Source organism: Gorilla gorilla, chromosome 2 (genome assembly GCF_029281585.2).
Source record: "Gorilla gorilla gorilla isolate KB3781 chromosome 2, NHGRI_mGorGor1-v2.1_pri, whole genome shotgun sequence".
NCBI classification, from domain to species: domain Eukaryota; kingdom Metazoa; phylum Chordata; class Mammalia; order Primates; family Hominidae; genus Gorilla; species Gorilla gorilla.
In genome coordinates, this window is record NC_086017.1 from 151,347,192 (window position 1) to 151,359,544 (window position 12,353).

The following is a 12,353-nucleotide window of genomic DNA, read 5'->3' on the forward strand; positions in this document are numbered from 1 at the left end:
GATCTTGTGAGACTTATTCACAACCACGAGAACAGTGTGGGGGAAACCACCCCCATCATTCAATTATCTGCTACTGGGTCCCTCCCACAACATGTGGGAATTATGGGAGTACAATTCAAGATGAGATTTGGATGGGAACACAGAGCCAAACCATATCACTGGGAATCTGGGAACAAAAACTTATTGTCTCACATTTATGGATGCCAGAAATATGAAATCAAGGTGTTGGCAGGTCCAGGTTCCCTCTGAAGGCTCTAGGAAAGGCTCCGTTCCAGGATTCTCTCCTAGCTTCCTGTAGTTCCTTGGCCTGGGGCTGCACAACTCTGTTTTCACATGAGATTCTCTCAGTATACATATTTCTGTGCCACAGTTTTCCCTTTATACGAGCACACTAATCATATTGGATGCGGAACCACCCTAATGACATTTTAAAACTTGATTACCTCTGTAAAGATTCTATCTCCCAATAATTCACATACTGAGATTCTAAGTGTTAGGATATCAATGTATTTTTTTTATGTAGAGGACACAATTCAACCCATAAAATATATTTGATATGTATTTTCAGTGTATTAATTGTTCATTGGTTAATATTTAATTCAGCTAGTCAAATTATTGAAGAACAATTTAAGTTACCAATAATTTAGACCACTGAGATACACAGTTTTTAAATGATCAGAAAATATTCAAATTATCTGTTGTATCTTTGCATATATAATGATATTTATACATATGTGTGTGTATACATGTATACATGTATTTAAAATGCAGTAACTTCTAATGATGGATCAGATTTGGTTGAGGTCAGAAAGCTGAGCATACATAGTAGTAACTGCTAGTTTATTGAGTGACAAAGGACTTTAACTCTGAAACATCTATTAATAGACGGTAGCATTACAGAATTAAAGCTTTCAATCCGTTCTCAATAATATCTATCTATACTGGGTATCCAGACATACAAATAATGGGATTTTGACGAGGTGAAGAATCCATGCTCTTAGAGGCAAAACAAACAATGTTTGATAGTCAATGCTGTCTCTCACCTTCTGAGTGCCTTGGGTGAGGTGTTGAACCTCTTCCCGCATTTCTCTGAAGCTTTTCTGGGTTTAAAATGGGATTAACATGTTCCATGTCTCTCATGGGATTGTTGGATGACAGCCTATGATTGGGCAAATATACAATCTTAATAATACATTATTATGGGTTTGTTATTTAAATAATGATCCTTTTTGTTTTTTTCCCCCTATTTTCTAGTCAATAAGCACAAGCCATGGATCGAGACTTCATATCATGGAGTCATAACTGAGAACAATGACACAGTCATTTTGGACCCACCACTGGTAGCCCTGGATAAAGATGCACCGGTTCCTTTTGCAGGTGAGATTATGGCTTCGTATGGCTGGGCCTGGCTCACTTTGAAGATGTGCTGTGAAACCTCCACAAAGCCCAGAATATGGCTTTATAGCTATTGTCACCACCCTGTGCATCTCTAGATCAGCCTGTGATGTTAAAGCTGTATGCCTCTTATTTCTGGGATGGATTCTGGCTATCCCTATGTTTTTGTTTGTTTGTTTTTTCCTTCATGTTGCCTCCAGTGCAAGACCCTTGTTTCTTCTTCTAAGGAGTAGTAAATTGCTGAAGTGGCCTGTGGAGTTGGAGAAGTTGGGCTAGTAAGGTTCTTAGGGGAATTTTACCCATAGAGAGATGACCTACTGGCCGACTACCCACATGTAATTGATAAGTGGAGACTCATAGCTTGGTACATTGGCAAGAGAAAAGAGAGAGAAAAAAAGACCAGGAAATATCTGCTAAGAGTGGCACAGGGTCTTGTCCTTGAGCTTCCAAGTGGGTGTGTCTCTGCAGGAGGAATCCCAAGGCAGTGCCATATTTCCCTCTTGTGCCTAGAGAGCCTCTCACTGTCATCAAGGCTACCTCTGTTTCCTCCTCGGACCCTCTTCAAGGGGTAGGCCCCAGGAGGGGTAAGTGAGGAACTCGGCTATGCTTCATGCTTCCATGGATTTTGGCAAAGAGAAGGGACTGGTCATGGCAGTGGGAGGAGGGATTAGACAAAGGATTTCTGAAGATGCCTGCATCATGAGTAATATTGTTAACATTTTATAACTGTCCAGAGAAAGACAGGAAATTTAATGAAGGTTTTCAAGATTTCTAGAAGATTGCTTTATGATAGATGGGTGCCAGGCTGAGGTTTTCACCAGGATGAAGTCTATTTTTTTCTGACAGTTTGCCTGCTACATTATGAGCTGCTTGGGCAGAGAAAAGGGGGTTCTTTTGCACTTCTAAGAGATAAGCTTTGTGAAGACATCTTTCATTATGGAATATTATAAAGTATGGAGCGAGAAGGTAGTTATATTAAATGGGGAAATTCAGTATTATGTGAAGATAAACCCATAAGCATTCTTGCAAAGAGTGAGGGAGATACTCTATTCTCAGAAGAAAGCTTTATTTTATGTAGAATGAAAACCACTAAGGGTACCTGTGACTTCCGTGATGTTTAGAATTGAGGCATTTCCATACATTTCCCAATCACCCTTAGAAGTCCCAGTTTTACCAAATGCCTGTTGGAAGTATAAACTCCTTGCAGTCTTTACCACAAAAGATGAAGTATCTTCCCTAAACCTTCTTTGCCAGTCTAGGAAGACTCTAACACATCTCTTTCTTGGACATAGCTAATAATGGTATTAGTCAGTAATTATCAGCAACCCCCAGAAATGAGATTTTTAAACAAATATTAGTAAAAATGTTTGGGTCATGGAAATGTTTGGTTTATTATGCACTTAAAAAAATAGATGCCAGATATAGTGGCTCATGCCTGCAACCCCAGCACTTTGGGAGGCTGAGGCAGGAGAATCATTTGAGGCCAGAAGTTCAAGACAAGCCTGGGCAACATAATCAGAACCCATCTCTACAAAATAATAATAATAATAATTAGCTGGGCATGGTGGTGCATGCCTGGTCCTAGTTTCTCAGGAAGCTGAGGCAGGAGGATCGCTTGACTCAAGGAATTTTAGATGGCTGCTGTGAACTCTGATTGCACCAACTGCACTCTATCCTGTGTGACAGAGCAAAAAATAAATAGAAACAACATTTAGAAATCGAGAGATTTAGCATAAAAATGCAGGATTATGGTTTATCTTGATAAATCTGAAATACACAGCTGAATAGTGGCTTTCCTTTTTCCATTGAGCATGAACCCCTCACTTCCCTCATCCCCTTTCCTCTCAGCCTATATGCAGAGGCCCTTCCACCAAGAAGATCCTCTCATTCACCTTTCCATCTGAACATACGACCCCTCTTTCAAATATGACAGAGAAAAATAAAAGACAAACAGGAAGTAATCAGATGACATGAAGTCATTGCAGTGTCCTGAGGCTGGCACTTTAAAAGATGAGCAATGTGTCTGATAGTGTGTGCCTTTAATGTCGTGTTCTCATCTAATAGTGAAAGGGAAACCGAAGTCGTTGAATAAGCTGTTCTACAGTAAAGTTATAAGCTCTCTAATGTACAGACCACAATAGAAAAAAAAAAAATACCTCAAGCAAATCTGATATTTGAAAGTTTGGACTTACAAAAGGTTATTTAAGTTTGTTGGTTATAGGGCCGAAGAAGAATTAAATGTTTCATCTGAAGACTCACAAAAGGATTTCCTTAAGTCAGAAACCCACCAAATGCCTTTAAACTTGAATTAGTATTCTGACCATTAGATGTACCCACAACTGTTCAGACACTTCTTGAAACCATAGTTTCCTTCTAAGCCAAGTCCTGAGTAGTTATTTCCATTTAAAGACAACTTCTATACTTCTATGATTTGCAGCTGCCTTAAAAGAGTCTAGCTTAATGCATCAAAATATAATCCTCTGAGCTCTTAGGAGTAAAAAATAAAGGTGGTTTTAGAATGGCCAGAGCTATTTTTCTCAGTGTTATTTATGATCAGCTCTAAGACAGGACACAGGCACTAGCCATCCATCCATGCTGCAGGCGTTTATTTTAAAACATTTATCTTAAAAAGAAAATACCGAAGATTTATTTCAGATCCCTATCGTTCTCATAAAATTGAAAAATTCATATCTGCCAACTCCATCACTCCTCGAAGTCAACTGAAGCTTTTAGTCTTCGCTTATCAGCTGCTTTTGTATTGTGTGTCAGTTTTCCCACCCCTTTCCCAGTGGTCTTTATTTCTCATTTAGCCCAGGAGGTAGGCTCTAAGCTTTGTGGAAGACAATTTCATCCATACCATTTGTGCTCTTATTTCTCTTTTCTGTCTCCCACTTTAATTTTTTTTGAGAAAAATGTTTTACACATAGATTCTGCCATCTTACGCATATCATTTAGAATCATACATGATCTCACATGATTTTCATTTAAATAAATATTATGATTGCATTTTGTATATAAGTGCAAAATTCAAAGACTTAACATAGCTTTTATGGTATATCTCCTGATTATGACAATAACAAGTGAGATATATAAGTATTTATTGTAGAAACTGCGGAAAATACAGTGAAACACACAGTAAAAGCATGAGGTATATGTTTTCATAACCCCAGAAAGGCTCTTTTAACATTTTAGTATATTTCCTTCTTGTCATTTTTCTACCTTTTTTTTTTTTCAAAAATTGTGATCATGCTGGGTGCTCATGCTTGTAGTCCCAGCACTTTGGGAGGCTGAGGAGGGGAGGATTGCTTGAGCCCAGGAGTTTGATACCAGCCTGGAAAACATGGTAAGATCTTGTCTCTACAAAATAATAGTAATAATTAATAATTAGCTGGGTGTGTTGGCACATACCTATAGTTCCAGCTACTCAGGAGGCTCAGGTAGGAGGATCAATTGAGCCTAGGAAGTTGAGGCTGCAGTGAGCTGAGATTGTTCCACTGCACTCCAGAGCAAGACCCTATCTCAAAAAAAACAAAAAACTTGCTATTATACCTCATTTTGAATACTATAACTTCTTTTTTCACATTAATGAAAATTTGCCATTTTATTACATATTTTTCTGAAACTTTTTAAATGACTACATGATTTCCTATTTAATGAGTGTTCTAGAGTTTACCATTCTCTGACTGGCAGTTTGTCTATTTCCAATTCTCTTTTATTATAACATGTGTCCACATTTCAGATTCTGTTGTTTGGATGGATTTCCAGAATTTTAGTGGCCAAACATTTTAAAGGTTGTAAAACATGTTAAATTGCTTTCCAGAAAAGTTGTATGAGTTTGCAGTTTCACTCACACCACCCAAGTCGCTCAGTCCCTGGCCCTCATGAGGTTCATTCTGATGGTGTGATTTAGTAGTAGCCTTGCTGTCATCATCTGTAAAAGAATATAAGCTTTCCGGGGCTGTATGTTGTTTTGATGAAATTTAAAGAGTGTCTATGACACATCTTGCAATGATTCAAGATATAGGAGAAGTTTAATAAATTTGCGTTTCCTATTCCATACCCTCCTCCCTGCCAGTTTGGCAGGGGAGATAACTAACTCAGAGAGGCTAAGCAACTTGCCCAGAATCCCAGAACAGGCTAGCCTGGGGTCGAATCTAGAGCCAGGGCTTCTCAGCACTTACTCGAAGTTCTCTTTCCCTGTGATGTTTCCTTTTCATCTCTGCCCCACCTGATTAGTAAAGTGCTGATGCTCAGTCAGTGAAACCTCCCTCAGACTTCAGTCAAGTCCACTAGACTTGTCTCAATTCTTAACCCAGTGTCTGAGCTCTGTAGATTTGACCTTCTTAGAGAATCAGATACAGAAAAGAAAATCCTTGAGTAATAATGAAAATCCTGTCCGCTGCATGGCAAAAAATGATAATGAAAGCAAGCTGGGCACACCATGAACTTATTAATTTCTACCTGTGCCCCACCGAGGCCTGTTAGGAAACTGTAGAGACTTTTAAATTTGAAGGGAATTAGATTGCCTTTCAGAGATGATAGAACTGCTCATTTGTCTACATTGGGCCAGTCTAGACTTGTCTTTTATAAGGACAGGGCTGCAGAGAATGATCAGGCATAATTGGCTGACTTTTCAAGCTGGGTGACTCTCTGAGGGCTGCCCAGAAAATTGCCTGGGACCTGATTTGACCTGGTTTTGATTAGCTGATTACAGTGCTGGTTGCAGCTGGGAATGCTCTTTCATACATGGTTAACTCTGTTTGTCCTTTTGTTCAGGGCCTGCTAGTGTATCTGCCTCCTTATCTTTGGACCTGCCTCAGGGTCTTGTTCATGCCTCAGGCCCTATAGGTGCCTGATGGCAAAGACCCTCCCACAGGGATTGGGATAGACCCTTGGCAAAGCCTCTCCCACATGCTTGGGATAGCCATGTGTCTTATAGTGAGAAGGGAAGGCAGACATTGTGAATGGTCACAGGCTTTGGCCCAAACTCACATAGGCTCTGCCACTTACTAGCTGTATGATCTCAGATAAGTCACTGAACTACTCTGAGGGACAGTTTCCTTATATTTAAAATGGGAGTAATCGTAGTACCCACTCCTGGTGTTAATATGTAGATTAAGTAAGATACTAATGCAAAGTGCCTAGAGCTCTCTCTGGTAGCCAGTAGACACCCAATAAATCATAGTTGTGATAATCATAGCAATGATAATAATGAGGGTAATCAGAGTAATTGAAATTTGTATTATTATCAGTAAGCCACAAGTGTTTGATTCATTTGGGTTGATTACAATAGTGCAATTATAATCTGTGATTTTTTTTAAAAAAGAGAAAAGTTTTGAGTTTGTTCTAAGGCTTGATCACCCATTTGTACTGTCAAGGTATGTTGCCTAGATTGTTGGGTAGTGTAATGGTGTGAGACAGTCAGTTAAATAATGTAAGGGAAAATAGCTTGAAAATTGTTCAGGATTCTACAAATAAATATCAGTTAAGAATAAATTTTCTTACATTCTACCTATAATGTATCCCTATGGAATAATCTATTAGTTGAAAGATACAGTTTCAGACTGTTGCAAACCATGTGTCCTTTTATTACACACACACACACACACACACACACACACACTTATGTCCAAACCTTACCAACCTTGGGGAACAGGTAGGTCAGCTATTATGATCCTGTTTTGCAAATGAAGACATTGAGGCTTTGGGAAATTTCAAATACTGTTCAAGCTTACCTAGCCAGGATGGATCAGCCCTGCCACTCAGTTCCATACTCTCAGACTCCAAGTCCTGCCTTCTTTCTCCTTTGCCAATTTTCCAGTGTGTAGGACTTATCTCATTGGAAGTACAAGACTTACATGATACACAGACATAGCATTAAAGAGTGCTGAATCCCATGCTGAGTGAGTCATTCCCCTTTAAATTCTCTCTCTGATCATGTCCAGGAGAAAGGTGCAGCTTGGGAGGTTCAAGACATCTTCAACACCACTCAAATACTTGCTAATCTCTCTTTTTGACAAAGAGGAAGCAAGTTATATCACCAAGCCTTCAGTAAGCAACAACATCAAGCTAGAATTTTAATAACATTCGGTTGTATTTTATTTAGGTTATTCTCTATTCAAGGCAAGGATAGCTGGCTTTTCATTTTAGTCATTCTCTTTTAAAATAAATGCACTCGAGTTTTTAAAAACACCAAATTAAAAAAAAAGTAAACTAATATTTAGGCAGTTTATGGAAGCAGCAAAAATGATGAAAGAGGTCTGTGAGTGAGAACCACGTGGGATATTGTGGAATAACCACATCAGGACCTCATTTCCCTATCCAGCGCCTTCAGGATCATGGGCACAGGACCCAGCCTTCTTAAGTCTGTCCTGCCCCACAGCTCTCTGAGCTCGGACCTCGCAGCAGAGATGCCATCCACATTAATCTCACAGTAGATGTGCCTTTGCATTCCAAGCTGGTTTGTTTGGGGGCCATTCCTGAGGACCAGAAGGCAGGGTGTCCCCTGGTATCCCACTCTGCTTCCCACCCAGTCGTGAGGCTTCAGCCAAAGGTCAATTCTTCACCCTCCCTGCAGAAAATCAGCTTCAGACCTATCTGGAATCCACCATCTGGGCTACTGCCTCTCACCTACAAGATTCTATTGTGTACTTCTCCATCATATTCTGTGCTCAGCCTTGATGCCCCAGTTCTGTCCATGGCGTCCTGATTGGAAGGAGTTTACTGGCAGTAGCTGGGGACCTGTGAAGATGGGCATACACAGCTCCTCCTGTGCTGAGTGGTCAGAGACAGGCTCTGAGGGCACAAAGCCCATGGAGGAAAGCTGAAGAGGTTGCCTCAAGGGGATGGCTGGAGGAGGGACTAAGAGCCAGAGTACAGAGGAAGGATGACAGGTGCAGGCTTCAGTGAGCCAAGAAGAGGGTAAAAGGTCCCAGGTAAATACCTACAGCAGGGACCATGGGTTTCATGGTCTGATTGATGGTAGAAGGTGAGGGATGGGGTCAGCAAGGCCTGTCACACCCATGCACCAGTGACCCTTACCCAGAGCTTTTGGACTTTCTTAATAAGAAGACTATTGATAGATCCTGCTTTAGGCCAAACTAATGTTTAGGGGACAATCAGTGGATACTTTTGGGCCATTTTCCCTCATTAAGGTTGAAAGGGGACACCCAGGGAGACAGACTATCCTGGCTTGCTTGGGAAGGAAGGATTTCCTGGGATGTGTGACTTCTAGTGCCCAAACCAGGAAGATCCTCGTAAACCAGAGTGAGTTGGTCACTCTAACAGGAGACGTGGAGTTTCAGGTTAGAACACTTGAGCACTGGCACTAAGAAGAGATTGCTTGAGAGAAGCAGTTGAATGTAGGAATTTCAAGTTTTCTGGGACTCTGAGTTAATGACAATACTATACTAAAACAAGATGAAAAGTGAATAATGAAATCAATAGTAATAGCAGATCTGGTGCCAGCCTATATACTTACTGTGCAAATTAGAAACAGGTGCCCCTTCTTATAGATGGACACTGTCTCACTCCAGAGCCCATGGCTTGGCAAGTAGAGAAAAAAGTGGATTTCTGCCCCTACTTGCCCCCTGGGCCATACATCATCGTACTGAAAACAACTTGTACACAACAGCACTGAAAATTAGCTAATGTTTATACACACCAGGCATTATTTTGCACAAACTATATCATAATTTTAACAACAATCCTCTGAAATAGGCATTATTATTTTATAGGAAAGACCGATATTAAGTCAGATTATAATTTGCCAAGAACACAGCAGTAATGGTGAAGTTGTAATTTCAGCCCAGATGTCTGCAAGTATTGCTGTGCAACAACCACCCCAAAACTTATGAGCATCAAACAACAACCATTACTTCTTTCTTATTGGGCAGCTTCCTGCTTATTGGGCAGCTCTGCTCATCTGAGCCAGGCTCAACTGATCTCAGCTGGGCTTGTTTATGTCTCCACCGGCTGTTAATGAGTAGGCCGTAGGCTGGCTGTTGTGTATGGTGACTTTGGCTGGGATGACACTGTTCTCCGTGTGTTCTTCCAGCAGGCTACCCTGAACTTATTCCTTAAAGTGCAGAAATGTAAAAGCACGTTGGCAAGCAGCTACTTATGACAAGTTTGTTACTGTCTGTATTAGTCCATTTTCACGCTGCTATGTAAAGAACTTCCCTGAGACTGGGTAACTTATAAAGAAAGAGGTTTAGTTGACTTACAGTTCTTCCTGATTGGGAGGCCTCAGGAAACTTAAAATCATGGCAGAAGGGGAAGTAGACATGTGGTAGCAGGTGAGAGAGAGAGTGAAGGAGGAAGAGCCCCTTATGAAACCATCAGATCTCATGAGAACTCACTATCATGAGAACAGGACTGGGAAAACCACCCCCCTGAGCCAGTCAGCTTTCATTAGGTCCCTCCCTTGACCCTTGGGGATTACAATTCGAGATGAGATTCCAGTAGAGACACAGAGCCAAACCATATCACTGTCCCACTGGCTAAAGCAAGTCTCATAGCCAAGCCCAGAGTCAGTGCAGGAGTGGACTACTAAAGGGCGTGGGGGGTAGGGTCATCAATGCAATCATTTCATCACAGCTCAACTGTAGGTCAAAATTATTCATACCCCTATTTCATGTAAAACATGCTCATCCCTATTCTAGAGACCCCCAAAATGTATCTAATCATGGCATCTGGCTTAAAGATCAATATTTTGTGATGCTTATCAGAACTGGATGCAGCTCCTCTTGATCCAGAGGCCGATAAATGACAAATTTTCTTCCCGCACGTATACACCACGGGAAGGAAAACTCAGTAAGACTCCCACTCCAAGAGGAGAAGAATGGGAGGCACATAGCTACCACTGGTGTGGCCCATAGCAATTCTGATATCCTGCTGGAAAAATGTTGCCAGGTACCCCCCCCATTTTAAGAGTGATTATGCTCCTTAAAGGGGGCTCCCCTGTTTATTGTTCTCTGCTGCTCCCTGTTAACCTCTTTCATCATCATTTGGTTTTATTTGCTATATCCCAAGTCCGGGGGACTTGGCAAGAGTCTGCAGAATCCTCCTGAGTTCAGGATCCTGGGCTTAGTCCCTAAGAAAACTCTTTTCATTCATCTTCACATCAGTGGCTGACTCTGTCCAGCCTCAGTGCAAGACAGTGGTTCAAACCTGGAACTCCAAAGTCAGGGCTCTTTATACAATGAATCAGGAAAAACGAAAAATAAAGAACAAGACCCCCAACCACCTTTCTTTTTTTCTATTGGAAGAACACTTTAGAAGACTCAACAAGCTCCAAGCTTAAAGACATTCTCGGATATCAGAGAATTTAAATCAATGGCATGCTTCATCGACAAGTAATGATGCAAACACATTATGGTATTTTCTCTGCTCACTGCCCCGGTGGTCAAATTTCAAGCCCCATGACCCAGCCCACCTGACCAACTGTGATTGGGCCAGGGGTGGGCACCTGACCCAAGCTGCAACCTAACTTTGCTAGCTGGATTGAAAAGATCAAATAGTGCAATTGGCTTCCTGTTTGAATGCTGAGAGGTTAAAAGGATGGGGGTGCAGGGCAGATGGAGATGGTGAGGGGCATGTGGGGAAGGGGGCAACTGTTGCAGGTGAAGCTTCCATAACATGCTCAAACTGCAGTTAGGAGTACCCTGTCAGCAGAGTGAGGGGAGGACAGTGGTCTCACAGAAGCAGATGTGCCCAGATGGGAGGGAGTGTGTGGTCCCTGAAGGGAATGATAGCCTCAGTTGCTGAGTGTTCCTGGTGTCACATTGATCCTGAATTTCCACAAAATCATCTTTGTTGTTGCACTTTTATCCACTCTATCTCTTGAGATGGGTGAGTAAGAATAGCTCTGTCCTTGGAAACCAAAGAGGCCTAGTGAAAACCACCTGTTATATAGTTTACTGTGTTAAGGGGACATGGGGTATCATTAAAGCTGAAGAAGAGTGAAAGACCCAAGAAAGCTCAGATAAGATGGCAGCATAGAGAAGAACGAACTGGGAATTTGAAAACATTGAGGAAATCGTCTTTTAAAAAGACATAACTGGAAATCATCATAGCAAAATCAATGATATTGAGAACCAGCTCCTACTGCCAGTAATTGGACTGCTTAATAACAAGCTTAGACAGGTTAATACCAGTTCAAATTTCTCCTCCGGAAGCCATTTCTGTGGCTTACTGCTGTAGCCATATTGAATAGTCCTGGAATTGGAGCCCACCACAAATATTAATTATGAACATGAATTTTTAAGGTTAATGGTTTTACTTTAATGGGAATTTGGGGCCTCTGAAAGTCCTAAATGTCTCAGTGAACTTGTTTGAGATCACAAACCAAAGAACAAGAGTGCAACCAGACATTTATAGTTTATGCTGCTTGGCAGAGTGTCCAGAGTGAGATCACTGAATACCTTGGCATGAGTTCAGAGCTTGATTTTATTATCTTGTAGCTGCCTGTAATCACAGATGAGGCATCAAAGGCCAGCTGTCCCCCATGAACCTTGACAGTCTATATAAACTAATTACTTCTTTATGAGCCATCCTTTCAGAGGTTTGAAGAGAGGGCCTATTAAGCCAAGTTCAATCTACAAACTTTAAAAATTATTATTTATCTAAGTTATAGTGCAGGGCCACGGTAAGTGACATCATTTGCAATGGTTGGCTTGGGTGGCTGTGACTTCATTGAAATACAATTTGTGTATTTTTTTTAATGGAACGGTGAATCCCAGTGTGTTAGGGATTCTTTCTGCACATTAATGATACCAATAGCAAATTTCGAAGAGCAAGGAGTTAAAAAAACAAAACAAAACAAATTTGGGAAGTGAGGGCACAGAGGCACATGAGCAAACAGCTTTTTTTCTAACTCTACCAGGCTGTGGGTTGCAAGGGGAAAATCTTTATTCTCTTTGTCCCCAAATCCACTGCATGGCCCTTGGCCCTTTCCT

The 12,353-nt window shown here is 41.1% G+C and overlaps 1 protein-coding gene across 1 annotated transcript in view; it reads left to right on the plus strand.

The window, feature by feature from the left end:
• The window catches only part of CLSTN2 (calsyntenin 2), a 657,664-nt gene that overhangs the window by 239,528 nt on the left and 405,783 nt on the right, over window positions 1-12,353 (plus strand). The window contains exon 2 of the mRNA XM_031009411.3: window positions 1,255-1,377. Within this exon, the coding sequence (XP_030865271.3) occupies window positions 1,255-1,377 (123 nt within the window). The remainder of the gene's footprint in view (window positions 1-1,254; window positions 1,378-12,353) is intronic.